Raw genomic sequence first — 21,063 nt, 5'->3', positions numbered from 1 at the left:
TTCAAAAGATTCCAACATAAACAAAATCTACATTCTTTTTATGTACTTGTGCTCATTCAGACTGCTGTGTTTTTTACTGTATTCAGTGTTAACTTATGTAAGTGAGGTGTGGGCAAATAGACATATATATTTTAGGAAAGTTTTCAGTTGGTTTCTATTTGTTGATTCAGTTGGGATTTTGTGACATGGGAGTCATGTTTTGCCTTGTATATGCACAGCACTTGGATGTGGGCAACGAACCTAAAATCCCATGTTGTCTTATGGTTAGATGCCATGAAATGAGTGGAAATCTGAAAATGAAAGTATTTATGAACATCTCTTGCTCGAAGAACGTCAAACAATTACTCTCAGAAGCCATATACTTGGAACAGCTTCAACTCTGCTTATTTTGCTCAACTTGGTGAGATTTTCAACTGACATATTATATATAGAAACACAAGAGAAGAGAACAAGAGAGTCTTAAGGTATGTATTTCTATAACCCACTTTGCTGGTTGACTTGATTTTTAACTTAGTCTCATCTACAATTACAGGGGAAACTAAGATCAGGGTAGTGGATGCTAAGTAAATATTTAACTTAAAACTCAGCACATATCTGTAATTTATAATCACTTTGTTGTCGAAAAAGGGCAAAAGAACTTGGCATGTGTCCCTAGGAAAACTTAAATATTTAATGTATCTTCAATTCTTCATGCTACTCGATCCAAGTTGCTCCCAACGCCTTAGCCATGAAGCTATACCTGTCAGCAGCTTCATCAATCTGCAGCAGAAAACGCCATGAGGTCAACACTCAAGAGTCCAAGCCCTGGTAGTGGCTAAAAGAATAAGGCTGATAGGAAGAACTGTAATCAAGTGATTACCAATTTATTTGTTGGACGTCCACATCCATGTCCGGCCTTACACTCAATGCGTCCAATAATCGGGTTTGTCTGGGGACTGTTCTCCAAGCACTTACACAGAACATATTGCATTGTCTGAGATGAACAAAGATACCAAGTCGCCTTACAACACGGCAGTATTATAGGAGGGAGATGGGATATGTGTGAGGAATTACAAGAGCTTGCTGTGCAGGTGGATGATAAACGGAAATCAGAATGACATGGAACTATGGAACTTACTGCCAACATCTTCAGTGAATGTAATGGAACGACTCGATCGTCGTGATCTGCAGTCAATAGCATAGTAGATGCATACTGTGTCAGTCCCCCAGGATGTTGCTCCCATGGTCTCCTTACATTATGCAATGGTGAGTACCTGGGAGAGAGAGGGTGAATTTGATGTTTAGTCCAACGTCCAAAGAAGTTAATTCATAACCTCCAGTCCACTGTAATCAGAATAATAAGAAATTTTTGCTCACTTGATAAGCCAGTGGAAGTCTTCTTCTCTGTCCGAACAGCCAAAATCACAAGTCCAAGCATGGCCTTCAGGAACAAAATTTTCGTTAACATAAAATTGTGAGCTTCTAATTACATCAAAATAAAGAAGGTAAGAACAGACAAACCTATGGTGAACTTGTGAAATCGCAGCATGTCCATCACACCAACATGAGCCAAAGCACAGCCGAAAAGATCAGGTCTCTGCCAAAAAAAAGAACTAACATTTTATGATACTGGAAAACGATACAGGTGAAAACAATAAGTTATAAAAACAGTAGTCCACCTGATTTATGCAAGCCCCAACTAAAAGCCCACCGTTGCTTCCCCCTTCAATACATAATTTTTCAGGCCGAGTATACCCAGAAGATACTAGATACTCTGCAGCAGAAATGAAGTCATCGAAGCAAGTTTGCTTGTTGGATAAGGCTCCAGCTTTGTGCCATTCCTCTCCATACTCCCCACCACCACGAATGTTTGCAATGCAGAAAAAGGCACCAAGATGCCTAGCAAGCACAATACGACTAACACTAAATGATGGTGTGAGGCTGACGTTAAATCCACCATATCCATACAACAAACAGGGGTGTGATCCATCCAATTTATTATTGTTCTCGCCAACAATGAACATTGGGATCTTGGTACCGTCCTTACTCGGTACGAAAACCTAAAATTGAATAAAAATAAGAAAAAGATAACATACCAAATGCAGAACAACCAACTTAGCAAGATGGTCACCAAACTAAAACTGAGCAGCTATAAGCCAGTAATCACCTGATTGATTTTGAACTCTGAGCGATCGAATCCATGCACACTAATTTCACGAAATATATTCATTTTTGGAAACTCAATCCCTAAGTTGCATTGGTATATAACACCAGGAGTGAGAAAGCTAGTAAAACCGATTAAAACCGTGCTGTCTTCACGACGAGCAGAAATCCCATAAACAGTTCCGATGTCAATGGGCAACTTATGCAGCATGGAACCTGTTTTCAAATCCCTTACTTGGAGCACATACTTCACCACGCTCATATAACTTACAATCATCTGATTGCCGTTTACAGCACATGCTGATTCCAGAACAGCTTTTTCATCCTCTGGAACAACATCAATCCACCTACTCGGTTCCTTGAGATCAACTCGGACTATTTTATATTTCGGAGCATCTTTGTTTGTCAAGAAAGTAAACAAGGAATCATCATTGGCAACCGCATGATACCGTGCGTCGAATTGATCTATCAACTTAACAAACGGGAGCGGGCCATTTCGTACCCCGAAACCTTCGAGACCTTCAGGAAGTGCAGACATGTCGCAGTAGTACAGTTTATTGACAGGGCCACAGCCTTCATCAATGAACAAGAGAAGATACTGCAGGATAGCATTCAATAGTAGAATTTTCACCTCAGACATCGACATGAAATCAAATTGGACCTACATAGATACATGCTTAAAGATCAAATTACCTTCCCATCATCCGTCACACTTCCAGTAAACATGTGCTTAGGATTTTCAGGATCTCTCCAGCATAGAATGTCTTCAGATTGATTTGTACCAAGAAAATGATAGTACAGCTCATGATGAACGTTAACACTCGTTTCTATACCAGCATCAAGGTTTTCTCCATCTCTGCATGATAGAAAATAGAATTAGTACGCAGTTTAATAAAGATACTTGTGCTACAGCACGTGAAAGATGTAAACCAACTCTAGAACAAATATCTTTAAACTTTTTTTCCCAAAAAGAAAAGTAAATCATGAATCGAAAAAGAGATAGTTTCTTGAATATCTATGAAGATGAAATTCTTTCAATATATGAGAAACCATGACAAGATCATGAATTAGTCTACAACTGACAGAACCAGAGGATAGAGAGCTAATTCCCTTAAAGCAGAACACATAAATTTTCAGTAATTTAGTACTATTTACTTGGGCACTGGATAGCGGCTATAGAAAAACCCTTTGCTATCATGTGTCCAGCTGATATCCGAAAACTTAACCTGCAACAAAAGCAGAAGAATACTTCTGTGAGCCGATACTGATCAAAAGACTCTTCCCATAGTTCATGCATCAAAGCACAACAACTCACCCATGCTAAAGCATCAGGTTCCCCTGTTTTATCCTCAACTCGCATTACTTTAATCGTCACCCAATCACTTCCACTCGAACTAAGCCCGTAAGCCAAGTACTTGGCTTCCTCACTGACGGACAGGGCCTTCAACGACACCGTTCCATCCTCACTAAGGGTGTTAGGGTCAAGCAAGACCTCTGGTTTTCCATCCAAGCCATCCTGAAACCAATTGGAGGGATAAAAAATTAAAAAAAAAAAGTTGTTGCATGAATTTGCTACAGAGCATTAAAAAAGTGGTCCTAACTATTTTTTTATTGCATATTGCTTCTGACAGACCTGCATGTAAAGGACGTTTTGTGCTTGGAGCCCGGTGTTGTGGAAGTAAAAATATTTATTCCCTCGCTTAAACGGCACGGTGTAGCGTGGATGATCAAAGAGCTCTGTGATTTTCTGGCGAAGTTTACCCCTAGTTTCGCACTTTCCAAGCACTGATTCCGTCAGAGCAACCTGTTTCTGCACAAACTCCTTTGCCTCTTCAGCGTCAGGATCTTCAAGCCTATACGTAATTATCACAAAGAAAAAGAAAATTACACTTAAAACCAAAACCAGAGAAAAAACATTTGTTATCTATCAAACAAAAGAGATTTGAGGCAATGTGAATTTCGATTACCATCGATAAGGATCAGCCACCTTAACACCGTGATAATCATCAACCACAGACTCGTCCCTGCGAGCATTTGGATACTGCAAAGGGCCAAAGGGCTCCTCTGGGACGCAGAGAGAACCCATGGATACAGAGCTTGAACCTGGCAGAACCTGACGGTGAAAACTTCAAACGATAACTCAGAAGAATTTATTGTCCTAGGTTGTCTTGGCCTATAGACAAATTTATATAGGGTGGGCGTTTAAGCCGGGGTGTGTAATAGATGAAGTCATCTTAAGCCGTTTCTTTGGAGACAATGTTCTTCACAGTGGGTGTTTTGGGGATATTACGTCCTTAAGGTGTCGCCATTCTGGCTTTAACATGTTGCCATTTTTTGGAATTTTGGGCTCCTGTTTATTAATGGGAGAAAGTTCTTTTTTATTTTTTTTTTCTGGGAATCCTGTCCTTTTAAGTAGTTCTAGTAACTGCCAACTAGCATTTGGATTTGTCTGTCTTTCCATTTTAATGTTTTCAAAACCTTACAATTTATATATATATATAAGACTAGGGTAAAAAAAATAATCGAAATCAAACATAATTTCACAAATAGCAAAATTAACTAAAATCGAATTAATTCCGTTAATTCGATTCAATTTTCAAAAATCGAACTTGAAAATTTTCTTTATTTGCATATATTTATTTATGTTGCATTTTTTTATAAATCGATATTACAAACCTATTAAAAATGATGATAAACAATTAAAATAAGTAAGATAGATATTTATATAAATAATTTATAATTTAATTTTCATGTGAAATTTTTATTATATCTTGATTCAAATTCGAATAATTTGATTAAAAAAATTCTTAATCAAATTAATTCTAATTATCGAATTACTCAAGAAACTAAACTAATCAAACCAAAAAAAAATCAAACTTACTTTAATTTGTTTCGATTTGCATTTTCACACTCTTATGTAAGACGAATCTAACATCTTAAGCTCGTTCATATGATTATGAATTTATAGAAATTAAAAGTTGACCAAAAAATATTTTATAATTTAAAATGTTATCTGACTTCAAGACAGTTTGCCCTGGCTTCCTAATGATTAGCAACCACATGCTTGGACGTATTATTTTTCTGTTAAAACCTGACAAGATTCTGGGCTTGAGTAACTTGTCTCATCCTTCAGTTCAAAAGAGTTTGGTTTTGTCTCTTTTTATGGTTTGGATATGATTTTTTTTCATTTTAAGATCAGTTAAAATATTATTTTATAATATTTATTTTTATTTAAATGTAATTTTTAATTTAAATGAAAGTATATGTATTTGTTAATAAAATTTATATTTGATGTAATCAATGTATTAATAAATAAATTTAAAAGTTAAAATTTTTTTTATATTTGTAAAGTGACCGTCTATGGTTAAATGAAAATAGACAATGCATCAAATATAAATTTTATTTATTATGGTAATTTTAATTAGTGCTTTTGAAAATTTTTGCTGACAAAATCTTTTAAAATATTCATTTTGGTGGAAAGAATAACAAAGAGGATACGTTTTTTGCCCTTTTAGCACATAAAGTTAGAATATAACTAGCACATTCTTTTACCTCTGAAGAAAGATTGGCCAAAAAAATAAAATTGGAGAAGGAATTAGAACGGGTTTAATTGACAACAAATGAGGGTTTTGCAATAAGGTAAACATTACAATTTGCTATCAAAATTTTATTTTTAATTTATAACCAAAATCAACGTTTTAAGGTTTTACAAATAAGAGTGTGGCATGTTTTCAATAAATGAATTAAATATTAGTTTTGGTTTAATAGTAAACAAGACAATTCATTTTTCATTGTTTTCATATATATATTTATACAAATTTTTAAATATCAAAAAAGGGACATGCTTTTATCAAATTCAATTTACATTTGACTAATGAATTATCACAAGAATGAAGTTACTTATTTATTTTATTGTAAGTTAATAATTATGTTACGTGTTTTACATTAATAAAAAATAATGAGTCTTGAACTTATTAATGAGGGTTAGCCTTTATGTAACAAGTATATTTTTTATATTATAAACGTCAACCTATGATAAAAGGTATTAAATTCAAATCTTCACTCACGTAAGATTTCATAAGATATAATAGAATTAAGATAGACTCGAATCAATGTGTGATTCCTCTCCTTTATAGATAAAAGAGATCAGATAAACTCGTGGCGATTACATACTCTTGGCAATGGTGAAGCAAAATAGGTCCATTCCATGGTTGGCAAGGGATTGGCGGATGGGACATAGGAGATGTTACTGCTATAAGGTGTTAGCTCCGTTTATAAATGTTCTTAATGCTCGGTGCCATCTGTTATTTTTAATTATGTTTAGTCCCACCTAAACATGATTGGAGTAGATGTGACAATTCCCTAATTAATGGAGACTTAATTAGGAAACCATCTTTTCATTTCATTTTCTTTCTATTTGTAAAAATATAATATTTTTATTTCACTTGCCTTACAAAATTATTTTTCATGATTTTTTTAGTTTTTAATATTAAAAATATTAAGTATTTATATTATAGAAATTTCAAATTTTAATACAAAATATATTAATAAAAGAATGACAATTAAATCTCAAACAAAGTGGCTTAATATCAAATTAAATCCAGCAAGAATGAATTATAAGCTTACAAAAGAAAAAAAGATTAAATTAAATAAATGCCTTTCATTCAAAACGAGAACAAAAATGGTGGGATCCATAAAGATAAAACGACCACATTTACCACCTCAACCTAAGCCGATCTCGTAATTATACCGCGCAACTCGTAAAATTTCAGCGCGTGGGTAAAGATCTCCAAATCCCTCATTGGAATCTTTCGGCAGAAACTGGAGCGTGCTCGTCACGCTCCATGAAACAACTTAGGGCGCTCAGATCACCCTCCAAATAAAAAGAGTGCCCGCCACAGTCTTCCATGGCCGGGACTGGTTTTCACACGCCATAAACTAAGTTTGAAAGAGCGAAAGCGAAAGCGAAATAAAAGAGGCAGATCATTGTCCCCTTTGAAGCTCTAGTTTTGCTTTCTCTTTTTAAGTTCTTTTTTTCTCTTCCGTACGGAAAACATTCCGTCAACCGAACGAAAACAGTACGGTCGCGTAATGCTGGCAAGAATTTGATAAAAACGTTGGAAGTTTGCTGAGCATTTGATCTTGAAGAATGGCGAGCGTTTCGTCTGAGGAAGGTTTCGATCAAATAAGCGAGCGGTTCGAGAGTTACAGTTTGAGCGCCGACGTGAGCGAATCGGAGAGCTCGAGCGGGTATTCTTCGTGTCGTCATTTTGACCAAGAAGGCGGTTCGACTTCTTTGACCTCTTCGTCGCTCGCAGGACCGGAGTTCGTTGACGGTTCTAGTTTTGCCGCGCGGGTTCCCGTGATGTTGCCGGTTGTCGGTGGTAGACACGTGGTCATTCCTGCGAAGAAGGCGGAGGTACCTGAGGCAGACACGTCCGGTGAGTTCACTACAACTTTTGCTTCTGATCTTCTTAGTAAGGACTAAATTGAGATTCGAATTCGTTGCTTCGTTGAAAAGTTTGGAGGAAATTTTAGTTTAAAACGGTGAAGACTGAAGACTTTGAGTTAAATATTTTGCTGCATTTGCTAACCGTACTTAGTTACTGACGTTTTCTAGATCTTTTACTTATTCTGATCTTAAAGCTCTGTTTGGTTGCATACTTTTCCAATGATTATCTCGTTTTAACTTGAAACCAAACCAGCGGCGTAAAATAGAGGAAAATGTAACGCTAGAATTCTTCTCTTTTGCACATTTTCTTGTTTCTTTCCTTTTCTGGTACAAGGGGAGTTTTGAACCGTGCAAAGGCTAATAAACTGAAAAGATCTTCTGCAGAGACTGAGTTGACTGTGTTATTCATCTGTGTTTTAATTTCTTTGGATTTAATGTTATTGCAGAGGTAGAAATGATGAAGGAAAGGTTTGCTAAACTTCTGCTTGGAGAAGATATGTCAGGTGGAAGGAAAGGAGTTTGTACTGCTCTTGCCATCTCAAATGCCATTACAAATCTTTCTGGTTAGTTCTTGCATCTGCATCTCATTTTAGTTTTAGTTTGTTGGGTTCATCACAAGTAAGAGGTAGAAATCCGAATCAATTTGGTAATTTTTTGCAGCTTCTGTGTTCGGGGAACTATGGAAGTTAGAGCCACTACCACCGCAAAGGAAGTTGATGTGGCGTAGAGAGATGGACTGGCTTTTGTGTGTAAGTGATTACATAGTGGAGCTTAAACCATCATTGCAAGAGTTTCCTGCTGGGGGAACCTTTGAAGTTATGGTGGCCCGGCCACGCTCAGATCTATACGTAAACCTTCCAGCGCTCAAGAAACTTGATGCAATGCTGCTCAGCATTCTTGATGGCTTTCGTAATTCTGAGTTTCATTATGCTGATCGTGGGATAGTTATTGCTGATACGGATGAAATTGAAGCATTTCCTTCATATTTGTCATCTGGGAGGCCTTCTGTTAGACATGAAGAGAAGTGGTGGCTCCCATTTCCTAAGGTTCCCCCTACTGGTTTATCTGAAGATACAAGGAAGAGATTGCAGCAGTGTAGGGAATGTACAAACCAGATCCTTAAGGCTGCTATGGCAATTAACAGCAGCGTGTTGGCTGAGATGGAAATCCCAAGTGCTTACCTGGACAGCCTGCCCAAGGTATGGAGACTGTCTGTATAGTATACAGAATTATTCCATGTAGCATGAGATAAGTTGTAGTGAGATGAAAATGGTTATTAAATGGGGAATCCATGAGACCAATTGTGTCTAATTTTCATGCATTTATGTTTCTGCTGAAGGAATGGTCCTTTGGTTCAGTGAATAGAAAGTGTCATTTGGATCTGAGCTTCTGTATTTCTCACAATTATTGATTCACTATGCAGTTTGACTGATTTTTTTCAGGAAGAATATTATTGCTCATGCATCTCTTTGTTTCCATTTTTCTTCCCATTGGGTATTAGTGTCCTAATAATTCTTTTGAATTGTTTTTTGCTTGCCTTCCAGTGTGGGAAAGATTGTTTGGGGGAGGTCATGTATCGTTACTTAACTGCTGACCAGTTCTCCCCTGAGTGTCTTCTTGATTACTTAGACCTGTCATCAGAATACACTACTCTGGAAATAGCAAATAGGATTGAGGCTTCTGTGCACATTTGGAAACAGAAATACTTAAAAAAGCGTTCACTTCGTGCAAAGGTTGGAAAGGCATCATGGGGTGGAAAGGTCAAGGGCTTCGTTGTCGACATAGAAAAGAGTAAGGTTCTAACTCAGCGGGCAGAGACCCTCTTACAGAACTTAAAGCTACGGTTTCCAGGCCTTCCACAGACTTCTTTGGACGGGAGCAAGATACAATATAACAAGGTGCTTCCTCTTAGCATGAATTAGAATCGAAAACCATTACTATAATTCTGGTGCTCTTGTTTCCATCAATAACATGTGTCTCTGTTCTCCAACATGTCACATGATTTAATATTTATCCAGAAGTAGGAAAAACAGCTATCTGTTTGAATATCAATTGAACTTGTATGCTCATTTTTTTTCTTCTTTATTCTTTTTCTTTCTTTTGCTGAAGTGCTGTAATATGCTATAAAGGTAAAGAGGATACAATGAATTTCTTCTTTTTTGTAGGATGTAGGACAATCAATTCTTGAGAGCTACTCTAGAGTCATCGAAAGCCTAGCTTTCAACATAACGGCAAGGATTGATGATCTGCTATATGTGGACGATGCCACAAAACAACGTGCAGCAGCAGAGTCAATGCCTCTGTATGACCAGGGGCGATTTGGTGGTGCTCTTCCGAAACAAAGGCTGGTATCACCCAGTCCTTTCTTATTCGAACATGCTCCTTCTGGGAGTCCATGCGCGATGAGAGCATCCTACACTTCAGATGTCATAGGTGAAAGCCCTGATAGGAGGATTTACCACCCTTTACATTATGGCAATCTTAGAGACCCTCTGGATGGCTCACTCGAAAGGGTTGCGTTTTGACAAGCGGAAGGAATGTCTTCCTGCTTCACCAACCTGAAAACCACAAAAGACTCTGGTAGTACTTCTGGATTAAGATTGAGATAGCAGATTCCATTGCATACAGCTGAAAGCTGATTTGTTGTTCTGACCGGTAGCGAAGGCGATTAGATTGAATCTTGTATATATTCCTTATGATTAGAGGCACAAAGTAGAGATTTTTCATTTAGTTAGCTGGATTTCTTTAAAGAGTTACCTCTTTTTCGGCAACTATTAGTATTTCTTTTCTGTTGATAGTGTAGAGTAGTATCATAAACAACCAAAACTTGGCTTCCCGGTTGGGATTAAGTCCAAGCTCTGACTCACACTTTTTCATATGTACTCCCAAAAAAGGTAACAAAAGAGTGGAAAACTATCATCTTTACTATCAACTTATGACTAAACATTATTTTTGAACAAAGTGGAAATTTCCTGCCATCTCAATTTGAGTTCAAAAATTGGAAAAAGACAAAAGAAAAACCGTTGGATGTCTCTCTTAATGGAACGGATCGACTAAGGCCCAGTCTCAGAGACAAGAGGCTGTGGCCTATATGAGCCGCTGAACAGCCCACACACAAATGGCCCCCACCCCAGCATCTCTACCATCGAACTTGTGTAGCCCAGATAGGACTCTTTGTTTTCTGCTTTGTTTCTGGGTATGTGATCTTATAGCTAACAATTAATCATGCAATTTATTTCATGTTCCTATAGGCATTTCGCCAACACACAGCAATATTAAAATATTCATAATTCATGTGTTAATAAATAAAAGAGGGCACATTCGTATCTTTCTAATCTTATCTGATGTTTCTAGAAAAACAGTAATATAAATATGAACATAAACTGTTCTTATTATTCAAAAAAAAATGAACATAAACTAGTAATCATTTCTGTAGATAGATCTGAATTCTTTTAAACATAACACTTCTTTTTATATTTATATTTATTATTATTATTATTATTATTTTGTGAGAAAGAGACATACGCTATTAACTCCATCAGAGAGTGAAGATATCATTGCCACTCGGTTCAGGGCCCATAAAAGAACCAAATGAAGGAAAAGAAGACTATCCTGGGGAAGAAAATACCTCTCTAAGCCAACTTTTTTTTTTTTGCAGGGAATCAGTCCCAAAACTATACCAGGAGAAAAGGTACGAGTGACAAAATAAAAATAAAAATGGAAAACACCAGCAATGGTCCCCATTGATTATGAGTATCATTAACCATCTTTGATTTTAGTCGTACCCTTGACCAAAATTCTTACAACATTGACTCAAAGCAACCACGAGCAGCACGTAGTAGGTCCGATGGTCCACCGGCACCACCCCATTAACCTCAAAAATCGACAATGATATGCCAGCGCCCGAGCCACCATGCTGCAGCCCCGCAGCACGGCTCCCCTTGACCAATATTCTCCCTGTTCAGACTGATCCCCGAATGCTCATGGAAGCCGGCTAAAGAGAATAGACCTTACGAAACTATCATAAATAAAAGAAGCTCAATAATTTCATCAGAGTTAAGAGATGGAAGGAGAGAGTGAGGAAAACAAATGAAAAGTGAAGCAATTCCAGTTGAATTGCATGATTAGATGTTTTACCTACACCCACTGGAAGGAAAGGCCTGAGGGATTTTTTTTTTTTGGTTTTGCTTTATAACAATTTAAATAATAGTATTGTCAGTCTTTCAATCATGAGGCTACGTATAATGGGGTTTGGGAGAGTGTAGAAACGTATCATTAAGTACTAGGGCTGCCCTACAGATTAAATGGTAAGTGTAGTAAATAAATGACTGACATTGTGAAATTGGTGGCAATCATGCATGAGGCCATGAACATAAAAATATTTTGCTTTGATTGTAATAAGATAATCAACATGATTACATACAATACAGTATCGGACAAAGTTGGTTCAAGAAACAAAAAAAAAAGTTTTAATTCAAAACCTTTCAATGGAGTCATCATTTGAGTCTCATGAACTCTGACAAAATCTTCTTGTTTCTGTCATTGGGTTTTTCTTTTTTTAGAATTATGCAATTTCCTCCCTCTTGTTTTGAAAGGGAGTTCACAGATCCTCCTATTTTTACAAATGGTTTTAATCAAGGATCTGTGCTGACCCAGATGCATACAAGAACAAAGAGGCTGATAAAACCCTAGATGGAACAGAAGGTAGCACTGCAAAAGAAAGAAAGAGACGAAAGCATTCTAGTTCAAGTACTGTTTTGATGGCTACAAACGAGATAAATAAGTGGAGAAAATAAGATAAAAAGCTAGGTTCTCAATTAGCAGTCAAAGTCTCAAAGGAGATCTAGAACATGACCAGGTAAGTGAATCACGTTGCTTAACCCCTCAGACCTCAGTACAAAACTGCTGACAATCAAACCCTGCAAGCAGCAGAAGAATGATGAAAGTACCAAACCGATAGAAAATTTTTCTTCTCCTTAATTTTTTAAATCCTTTTGCAAGATAACATAGTAAAGTTCAGGTTATCTAGGCTAGCTTGTAGATAACCAGAAGGGTCAGAAGCTGCCACAACATGATCATTCTTTCATCACTGGAAAAATAGCATAGCAAAGAGAGAAAATGAAGAAATGTTTGAATGAAGATAATCATAAGAATATGCATGCTATTTACCTGGATCCTTCTCGAAGGAAGAGAATAGCTGGAAGAAATGCATCACAAGGGTTTTACAAAGAGAAGCCAACAGAGCCCAGTTGGCAGTATGCCCACCTCCATGAAAGAGAGGGGAAAGGAAAGGGATTTTCTGTGATGGGAGGTGGACAGAATGCCAATAAACTCTGTAAGAAGCCCTTTGCTAAACCCCCATGAAAGCACCAAAACGGTCCTTGTAGAAAGACGCGCAAAACACGTACACGCGGAGCGCGAGAGAGAGAGAGAAAGAGTGTTTAATGACGGTAGAGAAGCAGAAGATTGGAGTAGGGGCAGATGGGTTCTCCTATTAAAGATGCAATGAAGGAAGAACAGTTAATAAGGGAGAGAGAGAGGGGAGGAGGAGGAAGCCTGGGTGTAATTAATTAAAGAGAGAGAGGAGAAGAAGAGGCGGTTTCACACTCAAAAAGACAGATAAATAAAATCAGATTGGATTGGATGGTTCATTCCCCTATAGGGAGGGCATATTTAGAAGGATCAAAGGTTCATCATCATGGTTATGCTTGTCTTCCCTCGTTTCTGGTGAAAAAACCCCCTCTCCCTTCAGTCTTTTCTTGCGTTCCCTCATCTCACCCTTTACTAGTCCCCCACCCTTTCCACCCCTCGTTTCTGATGAAACTCACCCCGATACTACACCAACTCTCTCTCTCTCTCTCTCTCTCTCTCTCTGAAACTGAAAGAAAAAAGGGTTTGGCTTAAGTAAGGGGCTTCTTGGTCTTAGACTCATTATCTGACCAAATAATGACAAAACTAGAGCAAATATGGCAGCTTTGTTTGTGGGAAAACATGGGTTTGGCTACAACTTTATGATCCCAACCGTTTCATCTTTTAGAGGGCAGCTAGGGGTCCGGCCATCTGTCACCACCCATCTGGACCCTGGAGGGGCTGAGCAGGCAAGTTTTTTAACCCATGGGAGATTGAATTGAACTAATTGAAGGCACGGAGAGAGAACGGTTTTAAGCAGAGAGAACGGTTTTAAGCATACTTCAAAAGTTACGGCAACTAAAACCTCCATATATAGTTGTATTCACCTTATTGGCGATATGTGGATAAGCCACAGACAAATTTGATGAATACGGCATGTGGCACCCGAACAGTAACTATGAAAGAACGATTCTAATTTCGGGCATCTCTTCAGTAAAAAAGAAAAAAAAATGGTGATGTATGAAAGAACGATTGCAAACGTCGACAATTTATGGCTGCTGAGAACCATATTCAAGAGTCAAGACAGATTTCTAATAGCAATGATATGAGAAAAAAATGAAAGTGATACTGAGTAAATCTTAGAAACTACTGATTAACAAAGATAGCCAGCTCTAAATGTATTGGCAAATCTTCCACCATCAATTGGAAATTGAGTCCTAAGTGAATTGCACCCTCTCGATCTGCTTTGCATTTATGAGAAAATGACACCTAGAAAACCAATGAGTGAGCAATAAGTGCTTTTGTTTTAATTGAAGGAGGAGGGAAATTGAATAGTAGCAGTAACTTTCAATTCTTTTGCTAGCTTAAGCCTAGCTACTGATCATCACCCGAAACTCTCAAGTCTCTTTCTTCATTAAGTATTTATGGACTTTGTTTCCTCTTGGAGCATGTTTGATTGGATAGTAATCGTTATAGCTAATCCAATAACTCAACCACCAGTGCACCATCATTCACCAAATTTCCTGGAATGGACCCTTGGTGTTCATATACCATTCTGCTTGTTTCTGTCTTATTTTGGTTTGTAAACCAAAATATCTGACGACTTGCAATGTTTTCACAACATTGATGAGAGGCAATTTATATATCCAGCAAAGCAAAGGCCAAAGGGCGTGTGATGGAAAGGAGCCAAGTTCCAAGTTTTTCAATTCAATGGTCCTACAATTACAGCACTGAGTGTGGAATCCTAGGTACTCTCCCCGCTACCTGTAGAAGAAGCTTCAAAGTTGAAACCCAAATTCCTTTTGACCTCTCAGGCTATCAAACATGTTTAAAAAATGAGATTAAAAGGTAAACCATGGATAGGTCAATCTTCTACCATATTATAATATGACTTGCTTTTTTTCTCGTCTGCAGCTGCTTTCCAATTGATTGAACTACACAGCCACTCCATCTTAGAAAATAAACAAAAAAGAAAGAGAGAAAACCCAGAAAACCACATATGCCTCTTGGCCTAGGCAGATAAAGAAATAATATCACTAAAAATCTTCCCTTTTGTCGACTGATACGTCGCACTCATCACTCCCACGACCTCCGCTCCTCAAACCTTGTGTTGTGACCGTGGGATTTTTCTTTCTTTCTTTCATGTGCAAGTTTGTGTTTGCCTTTTCTCCGATTAGTATAATCTTTTATTGTTACTAGTAGCATTAAACAAAGGAAACTCACCGGCTCCTGCTATTCCCAGCATTAATATTTTTAAAGCAGAGAACAAACTCCCACACATACTTATTACATGTATATAAGCGAATTTATGACACCAGCACACACACACACACAGCCACCATTTATTGCTTTAAATCCACCCCCAACCATATCCAATTAATTTTATTACAGTTCAAAATTTCAAAATACAAAAAGAAAATCACACAAGGTATCAGGTCAGATCCCCTCGGAGAAGTTGCAGACTGATATTGACTTTGTTCCCTCAACGTCCCATTAGCCACTCAAGGGTACATACCCAGTTGTCATACTGAGCTACTGTCAGAGCCATGATTGAATCATTGGGACAATGAAAAATTTAAGATTAGTTCTTTTGCTAATCTAGTACTACTCCTACCATTTCTAGTAGCAATTTCAACATTCTGGTGTAAGTAACACTAAACTGTTATTTGTATACATCAAACCTTACTTACCTGCTTAGAGTTCATTTATATTTGTTCTTTAACTTTTGCCAACTCCACTAACAAAATGTAATAACTTGGGAGGTAGAGGGTGGGTAGAGCTCATATCAAGCAGATCAGTTTGGTGTGAGGTTCAATGGCAGATGCAATGCCATTGACTACTGTCAACAAATATTTAATTACCACAGTATACCCAACTTTGTTGGTAGCTGTAATTAAATGGAACATGCCCAACTTTGTCGTATGGCAAATATCGTGACCAAACTAATATGTTTGTGTAATTGTCACTAAGGCAAACATTAATGACATTAAATGATTGTGTAACCAAATGCATTCTCAATTAAATGTTGTCATGTCGATTTCATTTCAAAGCATGTTGAGTGTCATAGCTTTGGTGGTGCCACCATGATTACTAGGATGTGGGGGGAGCAGTGGACGAGGCTGAATCCATCAAAGGATTGGTGTAACCAAGTGTGTGAATGACACCTCGGGTAGCATATGGCTTGGTGCCGTGGATCGCACTAGTGGGCTATGTTAGAATTAACTAGCATATTAAGAATACTTATTTAGAATTTTAAATTTGTAGACAGTTATTGTTAATTTTCTTTCTTTACATGTTGTTAGTGGCATTAATTGTTAGTTTGAATTTCTTATTCAATTATGGTCTCTCTCTTTTGTACTTCAGCTTTAAAAGGTTAAGATGTTCTAATGAATATATCTTAATTCAGCCTTTGTTTGTTGATATTTCATCCTAAGCTTTTTCTTTATCCTTTCCTTTCTCAATTTGTTAACATGGTATCAAAGCCCCTACGAATCCTAAGAGATCTGTGAAATTTCCTTTTTCCTTTTACCTTCAAAACAAAGAAAAACCAAGCTTGAACCCCTAAAACCCAAAACCAACAAGAAAAATGCAATGGCTTCCTCCAGTTTCAGTTCACCTTCATTACCTGTTTATACAAGTGAAAACATTTCCATATGGAGTGTTAAAATGAAAGCCTACTTAAGAGCTTTCGATTAGTGGGAAGTTGTAGAAATCGGGAGTGAGCCACCGGAGTTAAGGAGAGATCCTACTGTTGCACAAATTAAGCAACATAATGAGAAAGTTGCTAAAAGATACAAGGCACTATCTTGTATACACTCCACAGTTTTAAATTCCATCTTTACTCACATAAGGGCCTTTGAGACAGCCAAGGAAGCGTGGGACAAGTTTAAGGAGCATTACCAGGGAAGTGCCCATACACGGCAAATGCAGGTACTTAATTTATGGAGGGAGTTTTAGGTATTAAGGATGAAAGAGGAGGAATCGATAAAAGATTATAGTGATAAGGTTATGAAAATAGTTAATCAGCTAAGGCTTCTCGGTGAAGAGTTGAATAAGATGAGAATAGTCAACAAAATATTAGTAAGTTTGCCTGAAAAATTTGAGTCCAAGATCTCATCATTGGAAGACTCCAAAAATCTCTCAACTCTCACCATGACAGAGCTTGTCAAAGCTCTCCAAGCTCAAGAACATAGAAGAGTCATGAGAAGTGACGATAAGAGTGAAAGTGTCTTGCTGATAAAGCACAAATGAGGTGTTAATAGTGGCACTAAGAATAAAGAAATGGAGAAAAGAAAACCAAATGGAAAATACCATCTATGCCAACACTGCAAAAAACAAAATCATCTTGACAAATATTGCTGGTTCAGGACGAATGTGAGATGTAGGACCTGCAATCAGCTTGGCCATGTTGAGAAGGTCTGCAAGACCAAAGCAAACCACTAAGATGAAAAAGCAACAGTGGTTGAACACAAAGAAGAGACAGAAGAAGTTTTATTCATGGCCAAGATATTTAAAGTTTCAAAGAATAATGAGATATGGTTCATTGATAGTGCATATTCGAATCACATCACTGGCAATGACAACATTTTGCTAACCTGGATCGAAACTTCAAATCTCAAGTTGAAATTGGAAATGGATAATTTTTTAAGATTTGTGGAAGAGGCACAGTTGAAGTGGAAACTGCTAAAGGTATGAAGAAAATTTCTAATGTTTTTTATTCACCAAAAGTGAGCTACAACTTGCTTAGTGTTGGGTAGTTACTTGAAGAGCATTATTCACTTGTATTTGTGGACAATTTATGCACTGTATTTGATCATAATGGTAAGAAACTGTTCTCTGTTGGCATGAAGAACAAGTGATTTCCTTTAGATTGGAAGGAAACACATCATCAAGCTTACCAATGCTTAACTGATCAGACTGAATTACGGCATAAAAGGCTTGGTCATGTGAACCATGATTTCTTAGAGCGCATGGCATCATCAAATCTGGTTGAAGGTCTTCCTAGCAGGATCAAGATAGGACAATTGTGTGATACATGTAAGTATGGGAAACAAAGCAGAAAAGCTTTTCCAAAACAGAGCACATGGAGAGCTGCTGACAAGTTGAAGTTAGTGCACTCGGATGTAAGAAGTCCCTTCTCTGAGCAATCATTCAATGGCAGTAAGTACTATCTCACCTTCATTGATGATAAATCTAAATTCAATTGAGTTTATTTTCTTAAGAAAAAGTCTGAGATGTTCAATTTCATTGTTAAGTTCAAAGTGTTTGTTGAAAATCAAGCCAAAAAATCAATTAAGACACTTAGAACAGATAATGAAGGTGAATATGTCTCAGATGAGTTTGAAAGATAGTTGGTTAAGTGTGGCATAAAACACCAGCTCACAATTCCCTACAATACACAACAAAATGGAGTAGCTGAAAGAAAGAATAGGACTTTGCTTGAGATGGCTAGATGTTTAGTTTTTGAAAAAAAAACTATCAAAAATTTTCTGGGATGAGGCAGTTAACACTGCCAATGATTTGCTAAATATCATTTACACCAAAGCTCTTGCAAATGAGACTCCACATGAGTCATGGTATGGTGTTAAACCATTAGTGAGTAACTGCAAGGTATTTGGATGTATAGCTTTTGCACATATTCCAGAATGTAAGAGATTAAAGCTTGATGAAAAATCTAGAGTTGCTATCCATCTCGGACTCAATGAATCAAGTAAGGGTTATCGACTCTTTGATGTAATGACAAGAAAAGTTTTTACTTGCAGAGATGTGGATTTTGTAGAAAACAAAAGATGGAATTGGATCTTTAAAGAAATTGAGTTGTCAGATGACTTGAGAGTTGTTGATGACAGTGAAACTGCTCCAGTTGAATTAATAAATGAAGAAGATGTTGATCACTTGCCTATTAGAGGAATTAAAAGCCTTCAAGAAATATATCAAAGGTGTCATGTGGCCATGATTGAACCTTCATCATTTAATGAAGCCTTCAAATCTGATAATTGGATAAAGGTAATGCAAATTGAGCTCGAGATGATATAAAAGAATAACACATGGCAACTTGTTCAAAGACCAACCAATCACAAAGTAATTGGGGTCGAGTGGGTCTTCAGGACCAAAGTAAATCCTGATGGCACTGTCAATAAGCTGAAGGCTCAATTAGTAGTTAAGGGTTTTGCTCAGGAGTATGGTATTGATTATACTGATACCTTTGCCCCTGTTGCAAGACATGACACTGTCAGATTATTAGTTGCACTTGCAACTAAAGAAAGGTGACAGATATGGCACTTGGATGTTAAATCAGCTTTTTAAAATGGCATACTTGAAGACGATGTTTATATTAAGCAACCACAAGGCTTCACAGAACCTAGAAAACAAGACATGGTTTGTAAGTTAAACAAAGCACTCTATGGCTTGAAGCAAGCTCCTCATGCTTGGTATGGGCGAATTGATTCCAACTTGTGCAAAAAGGGTTTCATCCGCAGTGACAATGAACCAACATTGTACATAAGAGATTGTGGTTGCCAGTAGCAAATTGTAGTTTCTATTTATGTGGATGACATACTTCTTACAAGTCCAAATAGCTCACTTATGGTTAGATTCAAACAAGAAATCATGCAAGAATTTGAGATGACAAATTTGGGGTTGATGACCTATTTTCTTAGACTGGAAATTTTTCAATATGATGAATGGTTATTTATCCATCAAAGGAAGTATGCTTTCAATTTACTAAAGAACTTCAAAATGAGTGAATGCAAGCCTGCATCCACTCCATTAGCTATAAATCTGCAATTAACAAAAGAAAATGGCTCGAGTGCTGCAGATGCTACATACTACAGAAGTATTATTGGTAGCTTACTCTATTTAACAGTTTCCAAACCTGAAATAATGTTTAGTGCTAGCTTAATGTCTAGATTCATGCAATCACCAACCATGAATCATCTCTCTGCAGCAAAAAGGATATTAAGGTACATCAAGGGAAACATTTATTATGGAATCAAGTTTTCCAAAACTTCAAGCAGTGAACTAAGAGGATATGCTGATAGTGACTGGGCAGGTAATATTAATGACTCAAAGAGCACCTCTGGTTTTGTATTCTCATTTGGAAGTGGAGTCTTTTCATGGCATTCTAAGAAATAGGAAGTGGTGGCATTGTCATCTGCAGAAGCTGAGTATATCTCAGCATCATCAGTTACCAACCAAGCTATATGGTTAAGGAAGATATTGCTTGATTTGGGAAAGCCACAATTGAATCCTACTGTTCTTTGGATTGACAATCAATCGGCTATTGCATTAGCCAAAAATCCTATTCAGCATGCTCGCACCAAGCACATTAAAGTGAAATATCACTCAATCCAAGAAGTCGTGAAGAACTTGGCTATTGAAGTTTGCTATTGTTGTTCAAATGAGCAACATGCTGATATCATGACTAAGAGTTTGTCAAATGATCAGTTTATATGTATGAGATCGAATTTAGGTGTCACCAAATTAAATCTCAAGGAGGTGTGTTAGAATTAACTAGCATACTAGGAATACTTATTTAGGATTTTAAATTTGCAGACAGTTATTGTTAGTTTTCTTTCTTTACATGTTGTTAGTGGCATTAGTTGTCAGTTTGAATTTCTTGTTCAGTTATAGTTTCTCTCTCTTGTACTTCAGCTTTAAACGGTTAAGATGTTCTAATGAATATATCTCAATTCAGCTTATGTTTTGCTAATATTTCATCCTAAGTTTTTTCTTTATCCTTTCCTTTCTCAATTTGTTAACAGACTAGAGTAGACCTGGTAATTTTGAACATGACACTAGAAGATACGGGGTAAACAGGTTTTGGGTTTAGTCTTAACGTGTTTTGTATCTAATAGTGTCTGACACGTTAAGACACGAAAATTTTCATGTCGTAACGTGTCTGACACGACAAACACGTTTAAACACGTTTACTTAATCGTGTTATCGTGTTTAATCGTATTATCGTGTTTAAGCATGTATACGTGACACATTTATTAACCTATTAAAAATTAATAGTTAAAAACTATTTTAACCTTACATATATAATTTTAAATAATTTTTTTTTAATTTTATAAAAAAATATAATGTAATTATACATGCTCAATCTTAATTTTTAACTT

The 21,063-nt window shown here is 36.9% G+C and overlaps 2 protein-coding genes and 1 long non-coding RNA gene across 3 annotated transcripts; 1 reads left to right on the top strand and 2 right to left on the bottom strand.

Moving 5' to 3' along the window:
• Positions 119 to 4,266, bottom strand: LOC18591649 (prolyl endopeptidase). Its single transcript, XM_018125914.1, has 12 exons — positions 4,110 to 4,266; positions 3,776 to 3,995; positions 3,458 to 3,658; positions 3,298 to 3,368; positions 2,836 to 2,998; positions 2,147 to 2,740; positions 1,659 to 2,039; positions 1,501 to 1,576; positions 1,357 to 1,420; positions 1,118 to 1,253; positions 860 to 973; positions 119 to 759 (listed from the first exon to the last, which is right to left on the bottom strand). Exons 1-12 carry the CDS (start codon positions 4,226 to 4,228, stop codon positions 694 to 696), a joined length of 2,205 nt encoding a protein of 734 aa, XP_017981403.1. The 5' UTR covers positions 4,229 to 4,266; the 3' UTR covers positions 119 to 693.
• On the top strand, positions 6,948 to 10,365 carry LOC18591648 (rop guanine nucleotide exchange factor 1). The gene is made up of 5 exons (XM_018125915.1): positions 6,948 to 7,583; positions 8,041 to 8,157; positions 8,255 to 8,793; positions 9,139 to 9,492; positions 9,760 to 10,365. Exons 1-5 carry the CDS (start codon positions 7,292 to 7,294, stop codon positions 10,117 to 10,119), a joined length of 1,662 nt encoding a protein of 553 aa, XP_017981404.1. The 5' UTR covers positions 6,948 to 7,291; the 3' UTR covers positions 10,120 to 10,365.
• On the bottom strand, positions 11,117 to 13,780 carry LOC108662993. Its single transcript, XR_001928909.1, has 2 exons — positions 12,764 to 13,780; positions 11,117 to 11,612 (listed from the first exon to the last, which is right to left on the bottom strand). It is a non-coding gene; the product is annotated as an uncharacterized LOC108662993 (long non-coding RNA).

Source organism: Theobroma cacao, chromosome 8, assembly GCF_000208745.1.
Source record: "Theobroma cacao cultivar B97-61/B2 chromosome 8, Criollo_cocoa_genome_V2, whole genome shotgun sequence".
NCBI lineage: Eukaryota > Viridiplantae > Streptophyta > Magnoliopsida > Malvales > Malvaceae > Theobroma > Theobroma cacao.
The sequence above is the reverse complement of the archived record's forward strand: the minus strand, read 5'-3'. Positions and strand labels throughout refer to the sequence as shown.